Source organism: Eulemur rufifrons, chromosome 16, assembly GCF_041146395.1.
Source record: "Eulemur rufifrons isolate Redbay chromosome 16, OSU_ERuf_1, whole genome shotgun sequence".
In the NCBI taxonomy this organism is placed as follows: domain Eukaryota; kingdom Metazoa; phylum Chordata; class Mammalia; order Primates; family Lemuridae; genus Eulemur; species Eulemur rufifrons.
Window position 1 is genome coordinate 28,478,687 of NC_090998.1, and position 27,940 is coordinate 28,506,626.

The following is a 27,940-nucleotide window of genomic DNA, read 5'->3' on the forward strand; positions in this document are numbered from 1 at the left end:
GTAAATATCAAAGTATGTTAGATGATTAAACTGTTATGGGAAAAGGTAGGAGGGGAAAAGATTGTGTCAGATTGGGGTAGGGAGAAACTGAAACAGTTTATAATATTAAATGGGGTGATCAGGTTGAGCCTCATCAAAAAGATGAAATAAGGAAAACCATTCCTGACTGGGCGAAGTGGCTCACGCCTGCAATCCCCGCACTTTGGGAGGCTGAGGCGGGAAGACGGGTTGGGGCCAGGATTTCTCTAATAGGTTGCAGTGAGCTGTGACTGCACCACTGCACTCCAGGCAGGGCAACACGGCGAGAACCTGTCTCAGAAAAAAAAAAAGAAAGAAAAAGAAAAATTCTTCTTATATCATGGTAAAAGTTTTTTAAAATACTAAATTGCACATATTCAATTATTTTCAAATTTCTTAGAAGTTATTATCTATCTAAAAATATCAAATAATTAACATTAAGCAATAGCATGTAAAAAACCTAGTCTTTTAAAATTGTCTAATAATTTGAATAACCATTAAAAATATGCATATGTTTTATTTCCTAACCATATTGTTTTAAAATCTCGATATTTATTTTACAAATAGATACCATGCCTTCTTGTAGCTTTAGGACTTGCCCGTCCGTTTATGTTTCTCCTATAAACATTTGAGTAAAATAATTTTATTCAACAGGCTTATCAATAACTGTCAATTCTAATGACCTTGCAATTGACTCTATAAATAATCCTTAAAATAACACATCATATTGTTTTTCAATATAAAGTCAGAAGCTAAGCTATTCTTTCTTCTAGTTCTTAATTCTAACTCTCCTCCTTGAATGACCTTTTCATCCAGATTTTCTACAAAATTAAGGGCATCTTTTAAAATATTTTCTCACAAAGTTCCTGATGCAACAGTAAGAAAGATATTATCACATTGCTAAGCTCTGTGTTAGCTTTATGTCAAGTGTTACCTTTTTTCTTAGATTTGTATAGATTCAAATTTCACGCTTGGCTGTTTCAGTAGAATTAACAGCAATTGGTATATATTTAAAAATCAGCCTTTGCTTTATTCACAGGAATAATTGTTCTAATTCTGGGTTACTTTATTAGAAAATAAAGTCCATGATGCTAAATATATTTATGTAATATGGAAAGGGCCTCATCAAATTCCATTCCTAGGTAAGTACTATGCATACCTTGTAAATATCAAACATGAAAATAAAATCCAACTGATGAAAATCTTTCTTATTAAAAGTCTATTGAACTCTCTTGTGAAGAGTTCTTTAATGCCCAGGAGGTACAAAAGTAAAGCAGACTTGAATTTAGGTATAATTATGGTAATGTGACTTTTAGCTACATACAACCAGACCAGTAAAATGTTGTCTTTTAAGAGTGGGCTGTATTTGGAAAATGGCTGTTCAAACTGGACAATGGCAGCCTAAAGTGATCTGTAGTACATTCAATTTCCACATCTAATGCTTGATGGGGAAAACAAGATTTTCGAGATGCTCCTCAGAAACATGTTTTTACTGGATGATGAATACTACAAAGTCCACATTTGAATACATTATATACATTACTATATAGTTTCTATATTTTTAAAGGATACATGCCTTACCCTAGGCGCAGTAGCTCATGCCTGTAATCCTAGCACTCTGGGAGGCTGAGGTGGGAGGACCGCTTGAGACCAATAATTCAAGACCAACCTGAGCAACAGAGCAAGACCCTGTCTCTACAAAAAATAGAAAAATTAGCCGGGCATGTTGGTGCGTACCTGTATTCCCAGTTACTTGGGAGGTTGAGGCAGGATGACCACTTGAGCCCAGGAGTTTGAGGTTGCTGTGAGCTATGATAACACCACTGTACTCTAGCCCAGGCAACAGAGCAAGACCCTGTCTCAAAAAAAAAAAAAAAAAAAAAAACCCAAAAAAACAAAAAACCATGCCTTACATTTATTTTGTTTATTTATTTATTTTTTGTACACTCCAGAGAAAGAATGGGTCAACCCCTGCAAGTGGAGGAGAACATACATTTAAAATATATTTTCTTGCTCTATATAGTTTATTAGAACTTTGAAAGTGAGATCAGATCAGGGAAATGGAATAATTTAATGTTCCTTCTATTGTAGAAAACTAAATGAGTTCCAGTAAGTTCAACACATAGTTATCAATTTAACAATCTGTTCTTCCAATGTTTTCTTTGGTAATAATTTTGCACATGACCAAATGCAGGTTTCTCTTATAAACAAACTCATTACTACTAACAGTTCTTGTGGCAGTCAGTAGATGAACATTTATCAACCACAGACTACATGCATCAATGAAATCTAAAAAATTTCTTTATGATTAATCAATTGAGCAAAATTATACCAACTACTAAACATGAAAAACTGGAATATGTTTTGAAGTAGTAACATTCTCCTGGCACTTGCAACCTTATACTGAGCAATATTGTTGCTTCTAAAGCAGTTCCATTAATTTAGGCTCTATAAATTGAATACAACATGGTTAAAATATATTCCAGACTACATCTGATAAAATTTGAAAACAAACATAGAGAGCCTATAACTGTGTCTATTTTCAATTGGAAAAAAAATGTGCCTAAGGTATTGAACAAATTTATTCAAGAATTGATTGTGTTTTTAAATATCCTCTAGATCAGCAAAGACACAGGGTGATAATTGGCTGGGTAAGTGAGGATCACACCAGTGAGGCTGCGGAGGCAGTGTCAGTTTTTTAAGTTCAAGATCCTGTTAACAGCTGAGCCTTGCTCATTATACTTGTCCCTGGCGGAGCTTCTCTGTGTCCTTGGACGGGAGTTACATCTCTGCCTCACCACCAGCAAGTTTGGGAGACATCTGTTTGGTTCGGGGTAAAAACTTTAATTTCACCTGGAATAAATTAGATTATTTTCCTTCAGATTGGCCACAGGTCTGCCATACCCATTCTTTTATTTCTCAAATGCTTGCTTCTCTTTTCTGAGTAACAAAATAATACATATTTATTGTGGCAGAATTTGGAAGATAGGGAAAAATAGAAGACGACAATATCATGATCTTTCCCTCAATGAAAACTGCTGTTAACATTTTGCTGCCTTTCCTTGAATCATACTGAATACACAATTTTGAATCCATTTTTTTCCTCTTAACATTTTATGGTGAATATTTTTTGTATATTATTAAAAATTTTCAACTACTTTAATTTTTAAGGCTGGTATAATATTCTACAGGATGGATATATTAGACTTTAAAACACTTTTTCAAAAATTTTAAAATTTAAAAAATTTTTATTTCTTTAGAGACAGGGATCTCACTATGTTGCCCATGCTGAACTCAAACTCCCGGGCTCAAGTGATTCTCCCACCTCTGCCTCCTGAGTAGGGACTACAGACATGTGCCATCTTGTCTGGCATATTTCTTAAAAAAGAAAATATTCTCCTCTTATCAGATATATAAGTTACTTCCAGTTATAAATAATGATGCCATTAAAATATTTATACATAAATTTTCATCTTAATTTCTCACTATTAGGATTTGTTACTTCAAGAAAATTACTGTTTATGTTCATGAATATTTTTCCTTTTCTGTTTAGTAAATTTTACTGAGCATTTTACTATATGGAAGCCACCGTACAAGATGCTACAGAGAGTACAAATATGAATTAGATGGACTTGGCCACCAAGGAGCTTACAATCTAGAAAGGAAACTTAGACAAAGGTATACATTGCTGTGATATATGGTGGATATAATGATACAATCCATGAACAAAGTTTTTCATTTGTGCTTTGGAGGCCCAAAAATTAGGAGACCATTTTCTCACAAGAAATTGAAAACTATTAGCATGAAAATGTTTATACCCTGCTTTTTAAAAGTATTTTTGATTGCTAATATTCTCATTAAAATGTGTATCAGATAATCTATTTGTGTCTACTTTGAAAACAATTCTCTTGGAAGTACTGCATAAGTAATATCACTGACTTCAGGTTTATAGTTTGTCTCTTTTTCGTGGAAAATTTCAGGTTATTTTGAATATGATTGTTTTAAATTCTAATCCTGCAGAGAGATGTGTGCTACTGCAAATGCCTATTAGATGCGTGAGCATTGTGATAAAGCTACAGTGTCCTTGAAGAAAGATGTAAATATAGAACTATAGATTGGCACTGTAACCTTATAGATAGCCTCAGTGTATCTGTCACCTTCTGTTGACATTATTAGATGTACAAAAGTGTAATATGGCAGAGCTTAAATTATATAGTTTTTGAAAATACTTTAATTATTTTTCAAAATCAAATGAATCTTTTATATAAGTTTATTTGCATCCAGATCAGGGGTCAGCATATTTTCTCTGTAAAGGGTCAGATAATAAATATTTTCAGGGCCGGGCGCAGTGGCTCACGCCTGTAATCCTAGCACTCTGGGAGGCTGAGGCTGGAAGATCGCTTGAATTTAGGAGTTCGGGACCAGCCTGAGCAAGAGCAAGACCTCATCTCTACTAAAAAAAAAAAAATAGAAAAACAATTAGCCAGTCAACTAAAAATAGAAACAAAAAATTAGCCAGGCGTGGTGGCTCATGCCTGTAGTCCCAGATACTCGGGAGGCTGAGGCAGGAGGATTGCTTAAGCCCAGGAGTTTGAGGTTGCTGTGAGCTAGGCTGACGCCACGGCACTCACCCTAGCTCGGGCAACAAAGCGAGACTCGGTCTCAAAAAATATATAAAATTAATTAATTAATTAATGTCTTCAGATTTGCTGGCCATCTGATCTCTCTCATAGCTACTGAACTCTGCTGTTGTAGCAGCCATAAACTGACTTGGTTCAATAAAATTTTATTTATGGATACAAATTAGTACTTACATAATTTTCATGTCATAAAATATTCTATTGATTTTCTTTCGATCATTTAAAAAATTTAAAAAATATTAAAAATCGTTCTTAGTTGACAAGCTGTACAAAAGTAACAGGCCGTGGTCTGATGTTGGCCCACAGGTCATAGTTTGCAGACCTCTTATCTAGGTGACCTCATTAAAAAGCAACAAAGGGCGTACTTCCCCCCACCCTGTGCTGTGTGCACGTGCCAGGTCCCCTGTGCCCTCTGCCATGAGTAGAAACAGGCTGAGGCCCCCACTGGATGCCCATTCTTGAACTTTCCAGCCAAGTAAATCCTTTTTCTTTATAAATTAAAAAAAAAAAAAAAAAAAGTAACAAAGGGATATGCATTCATGCTAAAATAAAACCTTGCTAAGCAGTAATAATAAAACATTAAATTCAAGATGTTATAAGTTCACAACTTCAAGTGCTTTTCTTAAAATTTGTATAAATTATTTTTCTTATATCAATATACTTTTGGCTACAGATAATTAAAAACCTAACAGTGGCATAACAATAAAGACAGTTTATCTTGTCACTTGTCAAGGATTCACTAGGAAGGAAGTTCCAGGGTTGGTTCAGTAGCTTGTGGAACTCGGCAATGGCCATCATTCTGCTCTGTCATCTTCAGCGTCTTCCCTCCTGGTCACAGGATGGCAACAGCGGCTCAGGACTTACTAATAAATCTGTATCTTCACAACACCACCTCCAAAAGCAGGAGTAGGGAGGTGGTGGGTTAGGGGGCGGGTCCTTCTCTTGAGAAGGAAAATCCTTCCTGGGAGATCATAGCAGATTCCCCTCTAGTCCCGCCGAGTGGAACCAGTTCATATGCTTCCCCTAAACCAACAACTGGCCAAAGAAACCAGGAGTACCACGATCACCTGACCGCATGCAGCACCCACATCTGACCGGAAGTGTGAAGGAGTATAACTTGTCTGCCAACATTTGAATGAAATTGGGTTTTATTAACAAGAAAAAGCAGGATGACAGTTGAGTAGACTTGCCACAGTCTCTTAATTCTTAATCATCTGTGAAGTGATATGACATCCTTAAGGTGTATAAAGCTAGATTAATAGGAAAAACTACATTTTATCAAATAAGTTTTGGGGCTTTTGTAAGTTTTCTGACTTCTTAATGTACCCCATCACTAATTCACCTTTGATCACTAATTCACTCTTGACCAATCCTGTAATATTTCAGTTCAAAGGATATACCTCTTCCAGCAATAAGTAAGATAGTAAGTAAATGTTGGAAAATTTTTTTTAAAAAAGGGAAACTTACCTAAATCAGGCACATATAGGAAGCTTTAAAAAATGCCTATCAGAATATTATTCTAACTTTTAGAAATAGAATATATATATAATATAAACATGTATAATATATTTCATTCATTCTAAGATGCATTTTTTCTATTTTACTTTTAACATCTCTAAAATTGAGTTGCATCTTACAATCAGTGGCATCATATAATTGCAGAAGGCCAGATAGCTCTTGATAAAATATATTACTGTGCATATATAAACTTGGTCATCGAGGTGTTTTTATTTTTTTATTTTTTTTTTTTTTGAGACAGAGTGTCGCTTTGTTGCTCTGGCTAGAGTGAGTGCCGTGGCGTTAGCCTCGCTCACGGCAACCTCAAACTCCTGGGCTTAAGCGATCCTACTGCCTCAGCCTCCCGAGTAGCTGGGACTACAGGCATGCGCCACTATGCCCGGCTAATTTTTTCTATATAGATTTTTAGTTGGCCATATAATTTCTTTCTATTTTTAGTAGAGACAGGGGAGTCTCACTCTTGCTCAGGCTGGTCTCGAACTCCTGACCTCGAGCAATCCACCCGCCTCGGCCTCCCAGAGTGCTAGGAATACAGGCGTGAGCCACCTCGCCCGGCCGAGTTTTTTTTTTAATTATGGTAAAAAACACATAACATAGATTTTACCATCCTAACCATTTTTAAGTATACAGTATCGTAGTGCTAACTATATGCACATTGTTGAGCAATGGATCTTTAGCACTTTTTCGTCTTGGAAATCTGAAACTCTATATTCATTGAACAACTCTCCATTTCTCCCTCTCCCAACCCCTGAGAAACACCATTCTTTCTGTTTCTAAGAGTTTGACTACTTTAGTTACCTCATGGTCATTGAATTTTGCTCAGAAGTCTGAATGTGGTGGGTTGAAAAGCCATTTAAAACGTCTTCAAAGAGATTTCACTATTAAGTGGGATGAAAACAAAACTCTGAGTATATATAGAAAGGCACAGAAACAGAGCAACAGGTACAACTATGATATTAGTAAAGCAAATAATTACCATCAAAGGAATGACTGTATTTCCATATTTTCTTGTAAAAACCCCAAGTGTTTTACAGAACCTAAGAGAAGAAGGTACCTGAGAGTAGATAAAACTGCATAATTTTTTTTCTGATAAGTACAAAACAATTTCCTGTCACATACCAGGCAATAGAATTGGGGGCAGGAGAAGTTACCAAATTCCTCAGAATAGATAAAAGTAATTTCATAATAACAAGATTCACTGAATGACCTTTAGAACATTTTATCATTGCTTAAACTGGCAGAGTTTCTTTCTTTCTTAGTGCTTCTTCCGATTGATGGCATCTTAGGGCTGATGAAATAGAGCATATGCCTGAGAATTCATAAAGGCAGCCCCTGGAACCAACAAACTCATCTTTATAGTTGGGACCTGTTCACCTCACAAGTGGCCATTTTACAGCACTGAAGTGGTCTATGGAGTGCATGTGGTGGTCTTGGTAAATCAATACTCACTGCTAATTAAATTCTCAATAACATGTGGAAAGCTTAAGTATTCATAGTCTTTGTGTTTCCTGGCCAGGAAAGAGGAGACTAGGAATCTAGAATTGTGCTCCATCATTCTATGCCCTAATTGTCCTGGCAACCTGGTGATGATGTGATAGTTCAGCAGCATTCGTGCATCAGATGTTGAATAAGACAAATCATAACAATGTTACCACAGCAAAAACTAAACTGAAAAAAATGAGATAGGTAGCAGAAAGGTGTGGAAGATCTATTCCACAGAGGTAGAGAAAGTTTCTTAAAACTTTGTATATATGCCTAATCTAAGTAAATTTCCCAAATATTCCATTCATGGAAGGGATATATCCTTTGAGATGAAACATTCTAGGATTGATCAGTATTTTTTGATCTAATGATCTAAAAAAGGGGGGGAGGGTGTCATGGACAACTAACATGATAGCTAAAATGCAAACCTGACATCCCCCCTTGCTTAAAAGTCTTAAAAATCATTTCCTTTTCATTAAAGTCCTAACTCTTTTTTTTTTTTTTTTTTTTTTTGAGACAGAGTCTCACTCTGTTGCCTGGGCTAGAGTTCTGTGGCATCAGCCTCGCTCACAGCAACCTCAAACTCCTGGGCTCAAGCAATCCTCCTGCCTCAGCCTCCCAAGTAGCTGGGACTACAGGCATGTGCCACCATGCCTGGCTATTTTTTTTTTCTATATATATTTTTTAGTTGTCCAGATAATTTCTTTCTTTCTTTTTTTTTTTTTTTTGTAGTAGAGACGGTGTCTTGCTCTTGCTCAGGCTCCTGACCTTGAGCGATCCTTCTGCCTCGGCCTCTCAGAGTGCTAGGATTACAGGCATGAGCCACCACGCCCGGCCAAAGTCCTAACTCTTTACTGTGGTTTGCAAAGTCCTTAATGATCTAACTCTACATTCTCTCCAGCTTCATTTCTCTCTTTCCATGCCCTATAAGTGCTTCTCTTCTCCCTCTTTCTGTCTCTTTTTCCCTGCCCCACCCCCCCACCATATGTCCTGTGTTCCTTCCACTGGAGTAACTCTCTATCCCCTCTACCAGGCCAACTCTGCTTCTCCCCATCTCACTCAGTTTTGACTTCCTCTAGAAAGCTTTTCCTGAAAGTGAGACAGTATAGGGACAGGACTGGGCCACCTTCTGACCAAGGGAAACCACATGGGACTGCATGGCCCAGCTTAATTCAAAAGGGCTTCTTAGCCCATACCCAGACAAGGAGAGGGGCCTAATCATCTGCCTTGTCAGTAATATTTTTCAGGGCCACTGGAGCAAGATACTGACACAGGCTGATATGGCTGCAGAAGAACCTACCAGACCTATCCAGATCCAACTGTCTCAAGCCAGAACAGACCACTACATTGACCTTACCGTAGCTTTTCCCTCATTTTGATGCTAAAAATCACACCCACGGTAGAGCTTTTAACATGCTAATGAAACATGTGCATGAAGAGGCCTATAATAGACTATGCGAGTGCAAGAAAATCTCCACCTCTACCTGCTTTCACGTCACCCCTTTCCCCCCTAAGCCTCTTTAAAACTCTCCCTAAACTCCCCTGGGGAGCCAGCCTGAGGACTCTTTCCTTTGTGCTGTTTCCCCTGTGATCCACCACGAGCCCCAATAAAGCCTTGCCTGTGACTCCTGTTTGGCCTCCTGTTAATTTCTGCTACATAGGGTGCCCCAGGGCCCACGCTGCTAACAATAGGCCAGGTTCAGGTTGGGTGCCGCTGTCCTAATCTCAGGGAATTATAGGCACCATGATGCCAGAGACTGTGTGCTTTAGAAAGTAACTGCTTTCTTTCTGGTTTCCAAATGATTTTTATAAGATACTGACTGGCCACTTCCTTTTTAAGAGCAATAGTGGTCAATTTAAGTAAAATCCCAAACTTATACCATGACAGTTTCAGTGACACCTCAAATTTGTGCAAACCTTCTATATATACATGGCCAAACATACACATAGAAATTAGCATGGTAGAAGTTATACAATCATATATATAAGTATATATATATAAAGTTATATATACATATAAAACTTTATTGAAATCTCAACTTGTACCAACTCAAAATAGCATACTGTTTACTAAGTTCCTGTTAAATGAATGTATCATCTTCTTCAATTAGGTCCTCATGAAATTGTCTTCTATATGTCAACCCCCTAATGCTACTATATAAAGTCAGCATGATTCATAACTTTTAGTGACCTTTCTTAATGACATTTATATAAATACCTACCCAGTGACAGGATCAAAGTGAATAACTAATAAATATATAATTCATTTCACTGAGGAAGTAACATAATTTATTATCACAGTGAGAGAAGTTTTGTTTTTTCCCTAGTAAGATTAAAATAAGAATGTATCTGCTGCAAAGTTTTGATTTCTCTTTCTAGTTTTGGAAGTAATGTTATATCAGTAGTTGAATCAGCTTATTGATTCATAATTTTTCTCCTGGGTATTCCTTTTTGGTTTCATTCTGTTTAGTAAGGACTAGGTTAATCTGAGACTGATTATGTTGTTATTAATAAATTAAATAGAATGTTTAAAATACATATCTTTTAGAATTAAAACATATATATCAATATATCTATACTTTTTCTCCACTGGAAAATATAAAGATAAAACTTAAGGGACATGAATCAGTCCATCGGCTTCTCAGGCATTCTTCTAGTCTGATTTTATATGTTGGTTCCTGGGGAAATGGGTGGTCCTGGGCTCCCAGCTTTTCCCTGCAGAGTGGCTCCACTGTGGTCTAGAGCTCCAGGTCCTGCACTGGCTCCTCTGCACTCCAGCTGGCAGCCGAAGAAGGGGAGTTGGGAGTTTCATGGTGAGGTTTCTGAGGTCAGTCCTGGAGGTGGCACACATCACTTCTGCCCACAAAATTGTAACCAGAATTCAGTTACATTGTTCCACCTAACTGCAAGGGATGGTTTAAATGCAATCTCCTTGTGTGTCCAAGGAAAATGATACAGGGTTTGATCAGCATTCAGCACTGTTTCAGCCACAGAGACAGGTAGTATAAGCACCTGTTTATGGTACTTATCACCGTATTCAGGGACCCAGCACAATTTCCATTCAAAATGTGTTGACTGGCCGGGTGTGGTGGCTCATGCTTGTAATCCTAGCACTCTGGGAGGCCGAGGTGACAGGATTGCTTGAGGTCAGGAGTTTGAGACCAACCTCAGCAATAGCGAACTACAAGTGGAACTGCCATTTGATCCAGCAATCCCATCACTGGGCATCTACCCAAAGGAACAAAAAACATTCTATAAAAAAGACATCTGCACTAGAATGTTTATAGCAGCACAATTCACAATTGCAAAGATGTGGAAACAACCCAAGTGACCATCAATACATGAGTGGATTAATAAAATGTGGTATATGTATACCATGGAGTTCTACTCAGCCACAAAAAACAATGGTGATCTAGCACCTCTTCTATTATCCTGGATAGAGCTGGAGCCCATTCTACAAGTGAAGTATCACTAAGTGAAGTATCCCAAAAAAGGAAAAACAAGCACCACATGTACTCACCATCAAACTGATATTAACTGGTCAACACTTATGTGCACATATAGTAGTAACATTCATCAGGTGTTGGGCAGATGGGAGGTGGGAGGAGGGGATGAGTATATTCACACCTAATGGATGCGGTGCATCCCATCTCGGGGATGGATACGCTTGAAGCTCTGACTCAGGTGGGGCAAAGGCAATATGTGTAACCTAAACATTTGTACCCCCATAATATGCTGAAATAAAAAAAAAATAGAAAGAAATTAGTTGGACAACTAAAAAATAGACAAAAATTAGCCGGACATGGTGGCATGTGCTGTAGTCCCAGCTACTCGGGAGACTGAGATAGGAGGATCACTTGAGCCCAGGAGTTTGAGGTTGCTGTGAGCTAGGTTGATGCCATGGCACTCTAGCCCGGGCAACAGAATGAGACTCTATCTCAAAAAAAAAAAAAAAACAACAACAAAACAAACAAACAAACAAAACACAAGTGTTGATGAATTAGTGGCAAATTCCCTATTAGCTATATTAATGCAATAGTATTAATATATTAATACTCTCTAAGATGATATTTGATATTTTGTTCCACCCTAAGATAACCTGAGATCAAATAAAGTTTTGTCAACTCCATTTAATGTTGCAAAATAGTCATCAAATGCAAAGTCCATTAGAAAGAGTTTCTATCAGAAAATAAGCAGCAGCAACATTGATAGTGGTGATGTCAAATGATATATGCATTGTAAAACATTCCATCTGAAAATATAGACATCCACTAATGAGAATAAATATATTATTAAGTATGAACAAGTTGAACCAAGAAAGAAATATGTACAATATAAATGACTCAAACTATCCAAATGAGGAAGCATAAAACTGCTGCCCAAAATACTTGCAGTAAGATACCTTTTTACTCCATACAGGTGTGTTTACTACATTTCTCTGCAGAAAGAGTGAGCATCTACTGAGAAAAGTATTTGGCTCTGTGTGTTGGGAGGAAGAAAGGGGGCTTTAAGTCGATTCAGTAACTAGTTCTCTAAAAGAGAAGATTGCCAGCATCTTCTCCCTTACAAATAAGTTGCGCTGGCCAGGCATAATGATTCACACCTGTAATCCCAGCATTTTGGGAGGCTGAGGCAGGAGGATTGGTTGAGGCCAGGAATTCAAGATCAGACTGAACAACATTGCAAGATCCGGTCCTTACGGGGAAAAAGAAATTAGCCAGGCATGGTGGCATGCACCTATGGTCTCAGCTGCTCAGAAGGCTGAGGCAGGAGGATCACTTGAGCATAGGAGTTATGATTGGGTGATTGGGCCACTGCACTCTAGCCTGGGTGACAGAGGGGGGAGAGAGAGAGAGAGAGAGAGAGACAGACAGACACACCTTGTCAAAAAAAGAAAAGAAAAGATTGCTCTAAGCTTGATTGCTAGTATAGTATTGTTGATTGCAATACCACCTTCTCATTAAACGAAATAAATTATGTTAGAAATTTACATTTAAATGATAGTTAACTTATGTATATGGAGGTACATAACTATTAATTTATTATATATTGGAAACTACTTGTTTAAATTACTTTTGATACTGCATGACACAGTAGATAACACTTCCATTACACAGAAACAATAAATAGATGCAATACAGTAACAATAAATCCTAAGGGAACAAACCCTCTTTTTAGTAAGATCTGAAGGGCTGCATAAAAAATTAGAGGGGTAGTTCCTTTTCTTCAGAGGCATGTTTATTGGGGTAGCAGCCAAGGAGACTGGGAGTGTTGAACTGCCCGCCACAAAGGTTTCTTGAGGAAGACTGGGTTATGGGCTGTATACACTTCAGGGAGCTAGAGATGTTACCTGGGTGAAGGACCATTTGAAGAAACGTGGGGTGCTGGCTTCCAATATGGAAGTGATGGCTGGGGAACTCTGCTTGAGCTGGGGTACCTGCAATGCTGCCCTTTCCTCTCCTATCTCTATGGTTTTGGAACACAGCCTCTTCCTTATTAGAATAATGAATTTTTAAATGCAGATAAACAAGCCAATCTAAAATATATTTTCTTCAATTTGGTATTTAGCTGATGTCAAAAACAAAAATATGCCTTGGCAATTTAAAATGACTCTCAAGTGCGTTACTAATGAAGTCCTGAAAGTGGTCACGATGATGCAAGGTCTGATGCTCTTCTGAAAACCTGTGGATTGTTAGCTCCACCTGTTCTCTTTTACTTACACACACCCCTTTTTTCATTTTCTGTCCTGGTGTTTCTGGAAAGGTGATTTGAGACACATGTGTGACCCTCCGAGCGTGGGCAAGCACTCTGGACAGAATAGCTGGGTATTTTTTTTCTTCTCGCATCCGCTGCGTGGCCCGCAGTTGAGCGAGGCCACCTGCCCGGCTCCCCAGGTGTGCGGCCGCAGGTGCGCTGGCGCGATCCTCCTCGGCCAATGGGCGAGTCCGCGGCGCGGCGGGGCGGGGCCGCGCCCTGGGCGCTCCCCTCGGCTCGCCGAGTCCTTGGCTGCCTCCCCGGCCGGAGGCGGCGGCGGTGGCGGCGCAAACAGGCTGAACTCTCCCCGCTCTCCTCCCGCCCTTGGGGCCCTGCCGGCGATTGGCTCCGGAGAGGAGGGAGTGGAGGGAGCCCCGGCCCGGCCGCTGCGGTAGTGGCATCGGGTGAGTGCGGCTGCCGCAGGAGGAGTCGGAGCCCAAGAGCCCCGGAAAGGCAAGATCGAGGAGGCACTTGCTGAGGAGCCGCCGAAGCAGAGCATCCCCACGGAGTCGCACCGGACCTGGGCATGCAGGCGACGCCCCCCGGGGTCCGACCGTCTCTGCAGAGCCCGTCGAGGGCGCACTTGCGGCGGGACGAGGGCCAGAGAGAGCGCGGAGCCGCGAGCGAGCCCTGCACGATGAGCGGCGAGGGCGGCTACAACTTTAGGCGAGTGGCGATCCGGCGGAAGACCACCCCTTCCTATCTGCAGCTCGGGGTCCCCCGGCCCTGGAGCAGGTCCGTGTCGCACCAGGGATGGGCTGAGTCAGCTACCTTCAGGAGCCAGGCGCCCGCGGCCGCCACAGGTAAGCGCCGCGGGGTCGCGGGGAGGGGTTGAGCGGGCCGGTCGGTGCAGGTGGGGGACGCGCCCTGCACCCTGCAGGTGCGCCCCTTCCTCTGGCTGCAAAAGGAACAGGCCAGGGAGACTCTAGTCCTGGAGGGCTGCCCTCGGCCACCCACTTCCTTAGCTATTTTGTCCCTTCCCCCAAAGGACCTTGGACAGGAACCCGCCTAGTGCTGAGCTTGCTCTGGAGGTCACATCGCAGAGAATTCCGGAAGTGAAGGTCTCTCTTAAGAACAAACACACACAACTTTTGCGAGGAATTGATAAAGCCCATTTTCTACCTATTGAAGTTTAAGATTCTTCGATAAACTCTTGCTTTCGGCAGACCTCGTGAAGGCCTAATACTGTGACCCGGGAGGCTGATACCCATCCTGTTCCAGCATCCCAGCTGTTGTGAGGGACCTCAGGCCAGATATCCACAGCGCCCGGGTTCTCTCTTTTGAAAGGACGCTCACCCCTCAGCCTGAGTGTGAAAAGTGGCAAGTCTCTCATAAGGAAACATGCTGCTAATGTCAGGAAACTGAATTCTTACTGCTGTTTTCGTTTTAATAAATTCAGACATCAGTAATGCAGTATACTGAAGTCTGAATTCTCCTGGAATCTTAGCAAAGATAGAAATCCTCAGGGTGATCTATTCAAGGCCACATCATCTCCTTTGTCTTGTAAATGTGTTCACCCTAGGCGAGCTTGAAACTATCTAGAATACACTAGGAATTTTTTTCTTTGATTTGCAAAACTTCGTTAAAATCTCCCATCCCGTTTTTTGTTTGTTTGTTTGTTTGTTTGTTTGTTTTGTGTGTGACCAGCTTAGGAGGCAAAAGTCTTACTTAAGCAGCAGAAATACGAATACTTCCAATTGCTTTCACTTATTTTGTTATGATTAAGCAAAGCTGTTATGACAATTTACCTATGATAAACATTGGAGCTTTTAAATATTCCCTTTTAATTCTTGTCCTGAATTTGTAGTAGGCATAGGGCTGAAAAACATGATGGATGATAAATGACAAATGTATAACCACACTACATGAGAAGAAATTATAATGTGAAAAAATGTTAACAAGTAACTGAATTACAGTGCTTTCGGTCTCAGTTTCCTCATCTGCAAAATGAGGACAATGGTGAAACAATTTCCGAACTCTCTTCCAGTTTTATGTGTGATTTTAAAATGAATGAAAGACTGTTTTCTTCCTTTTCAAGTGAAAATGCTTTGATTGAAGATAATTATTTATTTATTTTCCAAGTTATTTAATCTACACAAGTTGTAAATCATCAGCTGTTTTCAATTTGAGGATAATGGGTACCAAATTCTTTACATTCTTTTACTTAAATTCGCCTGGCTCAATTTCAAACCCTTTAAGTAGGTGAAGAAAAGATAAAGTGCCTTTTTGAAGTAAGGGTGAATGGAGTTGTTGCAGTCTATTGTCAATGGAAAAGAACCCAAACAATGTAAAATAATTTAAAGGGTGTATTCTGAGCCAGGCCGGAGAGTTATGCCCAAGTAGCCTTGAGCAAATGGTCTCTCTGTGATTGTGTTACAGTTTGGTTTTATATATTGGAGGAAGACAGGAATTATACATAAAGTCATAAATTAATACATGGAAGGCATACATTGATTTGGACCAAAAAGGCAGGCCAGATATCCATAGTGCCCGGACATATCAGAGCAGGTAATTATAGGTTACAGGTGAGTTTAAAGATTCTTTGATTTGTATTTGGTTAAAGAAATGAAGCTTTGTCTAAAGGCTTGAATTTTTTTTTTTTCTGAGGCAGAGTCTCACTCTGTTGCCCGGGCTAGAGTGCTGTGGCGTCAGCCTAGCTCACAGCAACCTCAAACTCCTGGGCTCAAGCAATCCTACTGCCTCAGCCTCCCGAGTAGCTGGGACTACAGGCATGTGCCACCATGCCTGGCTAATTTTTTCTATATATTTTTAGTTGTCCAGCTAATTTCTTTCTATTTCTTTTTAGTAGAGATGAGGGTCTCGCTCTTGTTCAGGCTGGTCTCGAACTCCTGGGCTCAAACGATCCGCCTGCCTTGGCCTCCCAGAGTGCTAGGATTATAGGCGTGAGCCACTGTGCTTGGCCTTGAAATGTTTTAAGTTAAGGAAGTCTGTTAATGAGAGACAAGCCATCAGAGATAGACTCAAGTGATCTGTTAAGTAAATTGAGGACCTGCAGGTGGTGTTTAAGCTTTGTCTGGCTTGGCCTTAGGCCTGTTAATGAGTTACAAAGGGTACCTCCCAGAAGGGAGTGGGGGCCCAACGAGGCATGTCTGACTTCTATTCTCATGGCCAGCAACTCAGCTTTAGGACATTTCTGGGGTCCCCTTAGCCAAGAGGGGGTCCATTTGGTTGGGCGATGGTGCTTAAGATTTTTAGTTCAGGCTGGGCGCGGTGGCTCATGCCTGTAATCCTAGCACTCTGGGAGGCCGAGGCGGGTGGATCGCTCGAGGTCAGGAGTTCGAAACCAGCCTGAGCAAGAGCGAGACCCCATCTCTACTAAAAATAGAAAGAAATAGAATATCCATAGCATTTTTTTTCAAATGGGGAACGTAGCAATAATAACTTTTCTGGGTTGTTTATATTGTCTCAATATTGTTCAATGCTTGAAACGTAAAGTTCTTGCTGCTATCATTTTCAGGGTTGAAAAGTAATTACTGTATCTTAATAGGTACAACTGTTCCCCTTCCCATAATAAAATCTGTAGCATCTGTAGAATGATCTAGTGTTGTGACAAGTAGTCTCAAACTTCTGGTGACCATACCCTATTCAATTTGGGGAGGGTAAAAATATTTAAGGAAGTGCTTCCTACTTTGAATCAAATCCTGCCTCCCTATTAAGTGGCTTATCTGTCATTAGATTTGTAGAACTCCTCCAATCAAAAGGTAAACAGATTTAAATTCCTGAAAAGTGCCAATTCATTCTGTAGCACCTAGAAAAATATTTATATAGGAACCACAACATTTAGATGCATTGCAAAGTGGATATTACTCAATTGACATGTTACTTTCCCTCTTAGAGAAGAAGGAACAAAAACTGAAAGGTCAAGAACTTGCCAGATAATTCAGTGTAGCAGTGTTGTACCATGTTCTATGGTTACAAAACCCACTGATTTTAGACTTCTCTGCTTTTTGGCCAAAAGCAATGAAAATAAAATCTACCAACTACATCCTTTGTATATACCTGAATGTGAAGCTCCTCTCCTAAGTGAAGCAGAGAAGGGAAGTCATTAAGACATATGCTTTGGGGTTATCTAACACCCTCTTCCATCACTGGCTGGTAAATTGGACTGAGTCTGTTAACCTCTTAGTTTCTTCATCTGGACAGCAGAGATAACAGTACTTTATAGGATTGCTGGCGGAATTAAGTAAAATTGTGTAGGTAAATGTCTGGCACAAAACAACATGCCAGATAGTATCATGACAAGGAGTCATTCATCTCCGTATCCCAAAAAGTCTGACACTAGGATTGGCACATAGGAGACAGTTTATAAATACTTGTTGAATGAAATAAGAAATGAATTAATGCTCTCCCCCTGTGGTGTTCATCATAGCTACTATTTATTGAATGCATTCTCCATACTAAGAACTGTGCTGTGGTTCACACAAATGCACACGTATAAATTTGCTTCACAACAATCCTACGAGGTAGGTAGTATGATACCCATTTTACGGCTGAAGAAGTTGAGGCACAGAGTTTGACTGACTTGCTTGGAATCGCTAACTGGTGATTGGTTAGCCAGGATTCAAACAGAAGTGTGTCTGGCGTCAGAGGCACTACTCTTACCACACATCACACAAAGCAAGCGTGTTGGCTTTCTTAGTCTTCATTCTGAGCAAGTGGCTGAGAAGTGATATGAGTAGAGGGTAAAAGACACCAGATGGTCTTTAGGCAGGGAAGGGAGAACGCTCTTGATTGTTGTGGTCCCGTAAATTAAAGTTTAAAGATCCAGAAGTCATTTGGTTACCCTCTCTCAAAATTGTCTTTTCTGTTATGAAAAATTCATTCAAAGGAATATATACACAAAAAGTTGGATTAAAAGATTGTTAAATCTGATACCACGTAACAGTTTAGTTTATAAGTACTGATGTACTTGGATTTATTTCTACCGTCTTATTTTGTGCTTTATTTGGCCCAGCTTTTTCTGTCTTCCCCTTTTTTCTTTTCTATAGTTGAATTCTGAAGCCCTGGCGGGGTGGTCTTTCTATTGAATGCCTTTGCTGTCATTCAAGATGGCTTATTTCTTTAGTTATTCCCTAGTTTTATGGGAATTCTCAAGGGTCCGTATTGAAGATGCATTTCTGTAGAAAATATTTGTTTCTGCTTTCCTCCCAGGACCACATTAATTTTTTACATAGGCATTTCCCCAACTTCAAGGTAGTGTAAATTTGAACTAAGGCTTGCTCAGGGGATGCTTATTTTTCTGCTCAGGCTTGGCGTGGGTCTACATGTTTTCTCATCAGTTTGCTTTGGTGGAAGGCAGATTTTTCCCAGGCCACCCTTTTATGGTGCAGCTCCCATCTATATGGAGCGTTGGTCTCAGGCTCAATCTTTTTCCCATTGCAGAAAGCCCAAGGCCAAGTCTCCTGTTCCCCTGTAAGGCCCTCAGGCCCCTAGGCGCTAGGTTCCTGGCAATGGCACTGCTCCCAGGACAGCATGGTCTTATGAGTTAGTTATTAATATTTGGGTTTACATTTACAGTTCTTTTCTTTTTTTCCCCTTGCCCTTAGGCATCTCCTTTATTTTCTTACGAGCTCAGCAATGCGTTTAAAAGTGTATCTGATAATTTATTTAGCATCTGGGTGCCTTGTGGTGAAGGACTTTTCACATTATATACTTTGCAAGCTTTCTATATAAGTGGAGTTGCTTTTCCAGTTTGCACCCTGACTGGAATACTCAAATTTTTAACACATACTCCAGAACCCTGAGAACTTTTAGAGAACTAATTTCACCTTTGGGGAAAGAGGAATGAAGATTTGGGTAAGAGCAAAAGAATAAATACTATTTATTGAATTCTGGCTCTGAACCAGGACTACATGTCTGTTACTTCCAATTCTTTTTTTAATTTTTTGAGACAGAGTGTCTCTATTGCCCAGGCTAGAGTGCCGTGGTGTCAGCCTAGCTCATGGCAACCTCAAACTCCTGGGCTCAAGCAATCCTCCTGCCTCAGCCTCCTGAGTAGCTGGGACTACAGGCTGGAGAGCCCATACCTGGCTGTTTTTTTTCTATTTTTAGTAGAGACGGGGTCTCGCTCTTGCTCAGGTTGGTCTCGAACTCCTGAGCTCAAGCAGTCCTCCCACCTCGGCCTCCCAGAGTGCTAGGATTATGGGTGTGAGCCACTGCACCCTGTCTTACCTCCAATTCTTATTCTTATGACAACCCTACAAAATAGGTGGTGTTATTACCATTTTAGAGAGGGGGGAAAAAGTCTCAGAATGTCTTAGTCATAGTGCCCTACAACTAGTAAGTTTTAGAGGCAGGATTCGAATTTGTCTCTCTGGCTTCAGTACCTGCATGTTTGTAAGACTAGTTCTTAAGGTTTCCCAGGGCTTTGAATGGTCAAATGTAAAGCAGTGACAATAGGTCATATATTTTCATATACATCAGGGCTAATATTATTTATGACATTAACAAATCTATATTATATTTTAAAATAAAACTATTTTTAACATTAGAATCACTTTTAAACAGTGTTCTAAACAAGTAATTTATCTAAAGATTTATCTAAGATAAAATGATGGTGTGCATCAGTATCATTAATGCTTCTTAGAAGCTCCTTAAAGATGGACTCTGAAATTGGAAAGTCTTGGCAGGGATGGGAACCAGGAAGGGTTTCTTGCAGGATTTCCTTCCAAGAGCAGTTTAAACATCAGTCAGTGTTCTTTTAAGGAGAGCCATTTAAGCTTGTGAACCTAAGAACATCGAGAGACTCTTATTCCACGTGCACCTCACTTGCATTCCTTTCGTCTGCTGAGGGAAACCTACGTTCATGGATCCAATTGATGACAGAGAAGAGGAACTGGAATTTGTGGGGATAGGGATTGGGGATCTGCCCGAGGCCACTGCCTCTGGACTTCAGGGCACCTGCGCTGGGATTCAATCCTGGTGTTGTCAGAGTTGTACTGATATTCTTTTCTATATGCATTTACTGAATAGTTGATTGAACAAAATTCAAATAATATGAAATGCGGTATGAGATTTGGTAGGATTGAACAGGAGCTTATGAATCTATATTTTTAAAAAGCACATGAGATAACTCTGATCTGCTTGTTTTCTAAATGGCATTCTACAGGTTGTGTCAGAATTACCTGGGGGTGCTAATTACAATTTCCCAGCCACACCCTAGACATAATGACTCAGAAATCTCCAGGGGTAGAGTTAGAGAAGGTATGTTTTTAACAAGTGTCCCAGATGATTCTGATAACGCAACCAGCTTTACAAACTACTGTGCCTTCCCAAACATAGGTAAACCTCCTCTTGGTCCTGAGCACAGGCAGCGAAGATTTGCAGGAGCAAGGCAAGGAATGCTATAAGTTGTCCCTTCATTAACATGTCATCTGGGCCCTCTATACTTTTTGGCAAACTCCTTTGCCTATTTCTGTTTGACTCCTTGTTGCACTTTTTCTATCTGTTAGAGAGTTTTTCTCTACTTGGCTGTTGTCTCAACTCCAGCCTATCCCTCTGGAAGTAGACCTGTTATGCTGATAAGTTTGTCAGACTGGGGTATCTATGTGAGCTCAACTGACCTTTCACTTCAGGCATGGTTTCTAGTTTCCTCTACTGCAGCCCACTCCTTTTCCTAATCGAGAGGATTGGAAATCCAGTCCTCAGAGACTTTCTCCTCTGCTGTCTCCCGTGGTTTGCGTCTTAACTGTCACTTTACAGGCTGCCTTCATCCCATCTTCCACCCCATGAGGTCATCCTAGACTTACACCCTGATGTTCCCTGGAGCTACCTACCACCCAATGACTTTCTTTCTTAAACCTCTGTATGTACCTCTCTGGCTGCCTCCACTTCATGTCCCTCACCGTGTCCTCCCCACTTCCTTTTTTCCTGGGCTGGTTTGTGTTCACAACATTGAATTAGCAATTCTAAGGACAGCAATGCTTGGCCCGCCATTCCTGTAATCCCAGCACTTTGGGAGTCCAAAGCAGGAGGATCACTTCAGGCCAGGAATTCGAGACCAGCCTGGGCAACATTGGGAGACCCCATCTCTACAAAAAAGCAAAACAAAACTAAGGTCAGCAATGAATTCCCAACTATCATCCAACAGTCTATTTTCAGCCCTTTTTGTTAGTTCCTCTGTGACATTTGCACCCTAAAAAAGCTCTTCTTGGTCCTGATCCCCTGAAATCTGATTTTCCTACTTCATTGGTTCAAGTTTCTTCCTCTGGTTGGCCCATTTTTTCCTTTCTCCTCTCTTTTCTTCCTTCCAACATTCCACTTTTTTCCTCTCTCCTTTATTTTCTGCCTTCCCTAATCCTTAGTGGTCTCATCCCCTCCTGGCCTTGTTTAGCCGAGGGTATCAGTAGCTGCTCTTCATTTTCAAGGACCTGCATAGTGAATGCAAATTTCTAAGGACTCCAGATTGCAACTTCTTTTTCTGCTGCAATCCAGCCCCTCCTTCTGACTTTCCTTGGAGATTTTTTTTTTTTTCCAATTTTTCTCTTCTTTGGTTTCAAATTTTGTTTTAAATTTGCTTTTCTCTGTTATCTACCTGCCACCCAATCAGCCATTAGTTCTTCATTTCACTGTGCTGGATTTTGCCTCATTTCTGGCCCACTCTCTCAACAGTAGTGTTGCCGTCAGTTTACACGACCTGCTCCCCGTCATTGATTTTCTTAAATCTGCGTGTGGATCACGTCCTTCCCAGGGTCAGAAACCTTCCTTGGCTCCCCACCTGCCCGTTATTGATGTCCATAATGGGATACTTTATGTCGAAAAAAATGATCACCTTAGTGTTGACAAAACCTTTACCTGTAACCCCTTGGTATAGAGATGTACCTTTAAAAATTCATATAACTATTTAATTGTATTTGAGCTATTAAAGCTGGACTAGTCATGCATGCACTGATCACAGTTTTGGGGGTTGTGTGTGTGTTTGTTTTCAGGAATAAATTTGCATCATTTGCAGAGCATTGTCTTGAATTAGCCAGTCATCTGTTCCCGGATGGCAGTTGACAATGTAGACATTAGCACCAGCAATTCTGGGAGCTCACAATCCACTTTGAATTATTGCCTCATTTATGTAGGGATAGAGTGAAAACAAACTCAGCTGCTTTGCCCCTTTCACATGCACATCCACTCCCTGGAATTAAACTGTCAGCTTCACCAACAGCAGTGTCTGTGGAATCCAGGGAGCTGCGCTGAGGTTCAGTGCAGCTGTGGACAAAATGCCAAATGCCTGGTCTGCTCTGCAGGGCTCTCTGGCAGGGGTTTGTGTCAGGCCACATGTTAATAACGGCCTTAAGAAGTGGGATGACTACCATGAGCTTATCTGTATTTTAAAAATATATGCTAGGAGGTAAAAAGTCAGCATGTACAACCAAATAAATCATAAAATGCCACAACCGAAGAATAATGCAGGATCACTGCTTATAATTTCAAATGCCATGCAGTATAATATATGGGAAATTATCAAATTATGTTGTAGCCAAATTTGGCTAAAAACAATACTAAAAACTCTCCATAGAAAAATAAAGCTTAGAAACAAAGCGATCTTTGTTTCCTCTATAGAAAGTTGATGTATGGAACATATTTTTCCTGAAACATGCTACCTAAATACTGTCATGCTGATGACTTGCCAGTATGTTAAATGGTATTGGGAATCCAGAGATGAATGAGACAAATGCCTTGACCTTTAATTTCCATCCTGGAAAAAGGAATACGATGCATAATAAAAAACTGATGCCGTGTGTGAGAGAAACAGTCAGGATCAGAATGATTGTAGTTCAGAGGAAGGCACACTCTGGACTGTACTGCGTCCAGCTTTGGGGAAAACTGAACATCTGACTTGGCCTTCAAGGTCACCCTGGAGCCTGCGTCTGCTGGCTTATGCCTCTGGTTGGAGTAGTATCCTGGTGATGCAACCTGGAAATCCATACCAGGTTGGAAAAACAGTTCCAAGTTCCCTTTAGAGCCCTGAGCCGATTTAGTCTATCAGTATCTCTGTGTTCCCTTTTCAAATCCCTGTCGCCTTCATTATAAGGTTTGCCTCCTATGATGCATTTTTCTGATCCCACTGAGCTAGGGATCCTTCATTCCTTCATCCGATATTTGAATGTCTACTTTGGACCAGGCATTGTTCTACTTCAGAGAACAGTTTCATCCTGTGCTTTGGGAGAGAAAGAGGATTGAGAGACAGGAGGGAAGATGGCAAGGTTGAGAGAGACCTTTGGAGTGCTTCTTTAGTTCAGCATATCAATTTTGAGGTATCAATTTCTGAGTTCTAGCTGTTCCTTGTGGCATCTGTTGTGTATCTCTAATGCCTGTCTCATTAGATTGTGTTTGGTTGTTTGTACAACCTAGCTGTCCTGGCACCTATGGAGTGCAAGTGACTGCCCCAGGTGTAAGCTCTTCTAGGCGTGTGTCTTCCATCCTCTGTCACCCCCTTCTAGCTTACTTAGCCCTCCCCTCCCTGCAGTCCCTGTCCAAACGGCCTTGTGAGGCTGACTGCTCTCCTCACTCTGTCCTTCTTTGCTGTCTTGAACAGCCCAGTTTTATGTCAAGGAAGTTCCCCAAAATATGAATTTCAACACAGACCCACCCTCTTTCTCTGCTTCCTGAGTAAAGCGTTGCTTTCTCCCACAACACAGATTCCCTGGTGACTCGTGGCAGTTGCTCATCTCCTGTGACCCACATATCTACTGACCATGAGCTCAGGTCAGCCCTCTCCTAGCTTTCCCTGATTGTCTTTGACCTTCCTAGAAAAAAATCCATGTGCTTTCACTCTTGCTAGTCACCTCAACTTCTTCACCAAATTTCTCCTTATTTTTCTTTTCTTCTTTCTTTCTTTCTTTCTTTTTTTTTTTTTTCTTTTTCTTTTTCTTTTTTTTTTTTTGTGGTGGTAGAGATGAGGTCTCACTATGTTACCTAGGCTGGTCTTGAACTCCTGCCTTTAAGCACTTCTTCCACCTCAGCCTCTGAAAGTGCTGGGGTTACAGGCATGAGCCACTGCACTTAACCTCTCCTTGTTTTTCACTGTCTGCCCTACCAGCCCCTAGCTCAGTAGTCGTCCCTTGCTCCTCAATGGCCTCTCAAAGTCCATTCTAGGGCTCAGTAAGTAGAAGAACCCCAAACTAGCTTGGCACATTTTGGTTCAGCGTAAGAATTTTCTGACAACAGTATTAGAAAATGGAATTGGGATCTTGCAGTGGACCTGAGTTTGGGTTAATGAGGATACTCAAGGAAAGGCTAGATGACTCAGTGGCTGTGCTGTAGGGGAGATGGAATGTCAGATGTAACCCTTTCTGACCTGTTATCCCAGTTTGCAAACTGAATATTCCAACATTAGTGGTACTCGGCTTTCCTTCTGTGTCTATACCACTTGTATACTGCCATCTGTGATGTGTAGCAATTTTGTGTTGGGGTGTATCAGGGAAGGCGTGGGAATAGCATACTTTTTGTTCTCTTTGAGAATTTGTGGACTAGTTGATCTCTAAGGATTTTTCGTTTAACATTTCTCATTTTCCTGGCTTCCTTCCTGATGCTGTGGTAGGGCTTGACCTCAGGAGCACATTGAGGTCGGTAGGACCTAGTTCCTCCTCCATCGAATGTCCCCCAGAATGCTTTGTTAGACTGACAGGAGTTTCTCTGTCTTTACCTTTTAGCTTTCCGTACCATTTCCCATTCCTGCTGTCCTCCCTTCTCTCCTTTCACAGCCTTCTTCTTTCTTCTTTGCATGTTTTTCACTATTAGAAGTTTGCTTTTGAGGTCAATATTCCTAATAGAGTACCCCTTTCTTTTGCTTGTTGACCAGCCAGTCACATACGTGGCACTGTCTCTAATGGGCTTGCTTTGGAAAAAAAAAACTAAAACAAAAACTCTGAGAGGCAGCAATTATGTTTGATCAGAAGGTGGATTTTAGGTCACAGCTCTTAGAGGAAAACATGAGACTGTGAAACATCTGATACTTGGAATATCACTGTTTTCCATCTTTTTTACTTAATGCATTTCATCAAATCTTAAATAGGTACTTTTTCACATTTTAATATCTCCAAAATTGGGATGCTTCTTACAATTAATAGTATTTTAAAAATTGTGTAACACTGGAAGGTAGATTAGTCTAAATTTTGAAATATAACTGTATAATATTCACTGCTTCTGAATAATATGGATTATTAAATATGCTCTCAGGTAATATAACTGAGAAAGTAACAACTTCTCTGCTCCCTCCTCTAAACCCAAAATATATTATGTATGAATATCATTTCCATATCTTTTGCTACTTCTTTAGCTTTCTTAATGATAATCCTAAGAGTCATATTAACGGCAGCTATCATTTACTGAGTACTTAGACACTGTTCTAAGTATATGTATAAACTTGCTTAATCATCACCAGTGGGAACTGTTATCTTTACTGTACAGAAGAGGAACCAGAAGCCCAGACAGGTTAAACAATTTGTCCAAGTTCACGTGGCCTGTACGTTGGCTTGCCAGGATTTAAACCCATGCTCTTAACCCCTATATTTTTCTATCTCCCATAAATTTCTTACTGCCAGTTTTTAATATCTCTGAACATAAGACTATTAATTGGTGATCTTTAGTAACAGAAAAAAATTTTCTCCTGATATTCTTTATCCAGTTTACCAAAAGTTTAAAAAACAAAACAACTCTTTGGTTTACTATAGCTAATGAGGCAATAAATAAATAAATAAATAATTAGCCATTTTCAAGAAGAAACAAAAACATATTCTTAGAAAAGATTCTAAAGATGGAAACAAGAAATACCTTCCTGGCCGGGCGCGGTGGCTCACGCCTGTAATCCTAGCACTCTGGGAGGCCGAGGCGGGTGGATCGCTCGAGGTCAGGAGTTCGAGACCAGCCTGAGCAAGAGTGAGACCCCGTCTCTACTAAAAATAGAAAGAAATTATATGGACAACTAAAATATATATATACAAAAAAAAAATTAGCCGGGCATGGTGGTGCATGCCTGTAGTCCCAGCTACTCGGGAGGCTGAGGCAGGAGAATCGCTTGAGCCCAGGAGTTTGAGGTTGCTGTGAGCTAGGCTGACGCCACGGCACTCACTCTAGCCCGGGCAACAGAGTGAGACTCTGTCTCAAAAAAAAAAAAAAAAAAAAAAAGAAATACCTTCCTGATCTTTGCTGGGCAACCAGACTTTTGGGAATACTTGCCTACCCCAAGCCTCTACTGCTTTCTAGGAACTTGTTTGACTAGGAGGGTGATTGTTACCTGGGTCTCTGTTTTCAGGAATCCTGTTAATTTTAGATGTCCTGCAAAAATAAGTAAAACTGCATTCCTCGTCTTTAACCCCATTTTAAAAAGGTGTACTATAATGGATGGGTGTATAATTGCATATGTGTGTAAAAGTATTAATAAAATATCAATATCATGATCCTGCTGGTCTATGTCAGCAAACCACTTTAAACTTTTCCAAGAGAATTATGTATAGCCTCCCCTCACTCTTAGAACATCTTAGTATAATAAAAAATTGGGTGAGTATTCACACTCAGAGATGTTGTCCAGAGTAGAAGAACCAGCCACGGGACTGGGAACTGACTAGGGTGCTAATTAGAGCCCCTCTGTAGTCCTTTTGTAGAAAGTGGTAAACTCAGGCCACTGCCTATGAAAACAGTGAAAAGAAGGGAAGAGGAGAAGGGTTCTGGAGGAAGCAAGGAGGAAACTGCCAATGATGGCAATCATTGTTCTGAAGTCAGCGTGGTGCACAGTTATAAAGCTCATTTTCATTGCAAGCTAATGCCCATCTCCAAGTTTTGGAACTGAGTGGCCAACTTGTATGTTTTTGTTAACCTGGGAGACTTGCTTTAGCAAATTGGGGAGGTAGAAGAAAAAGGAATAGAAAATTAAAAGACATTCACATAACCCCTACCTTCAGTGGGCAGCGTCATCAGATAATGTTGTAAAAGCTCTCCGATGAGCCAGCAAGATGACCTAGAAGAGGGTGCGTTAGGTGCTTTTCTGCCTCATGGTATTCTTGGTTGTAACCCTTTTCTGTATACTTAAGAAAAATTATATTCACAATTCCATATATCCCTTATGCATTAAAAGCTCTTATTTCAGAGTATTCCTTTTTTTCCATTCTTTTGTTAATTGTCCATTTCTGACATAGTTCCTGGATTCCACTGCAGTTTATACTTTTTCATCTGGAAAGGGCTTTTTTATTCTCCTTGTTTTTAGTCTCAAAACCAGTTCCTACAATCGGTTCTTGCAAATGCTATAGTGGCTCATTTAGAAAATAGGTTTTGTATGGACTTCTGGGAAAGTTTAATGGATTATGCCTGCTTGTCTTTTCTTTATCCAAAAATAACCACCACCACCCCAAGAATAGATGAAGACAATAATTTCCCTTGATTTTTTTTCTTCTAACGTTTTCTTTTTGCTCATGTGTTAATTGACACAACCTTTTATTGTAGACCTGAAAGGCCTGACCATAATAATATGAAATTTCAGGCTCTTGAAATCTATTATTTTTTAAAAAGTATTTATTGAG

The 27,940-nt window shown here is 40.3% G+C and overlaps 1 protein-coding gene across 2 annotated transcripts in view; it reads left to right on the forward strand.

Moving 5' to 3' along the window:
• The first annotated feature begins 14,049 nt into the window (after positions 1-14,049).
• Positions 14,050-27,940, forward strand: part of FGD4 (FYVE, RhoGEF and PH domain containing 4) — a 207,052-nt gene continuing 193,161 nt past the window's right edge. For both annotated transcript variants that reach the window (XM_069490062.1, XM_069490061.1), the window contains exon 1: positions 14,050-14,215. In XM_069490062.1, the coding sequence (XP_069346163.1) occupies positions 14,050-14,215 (166 nt within the window). The remainder of the gene's footprint in view (positions 14,216-27,940) is intronic.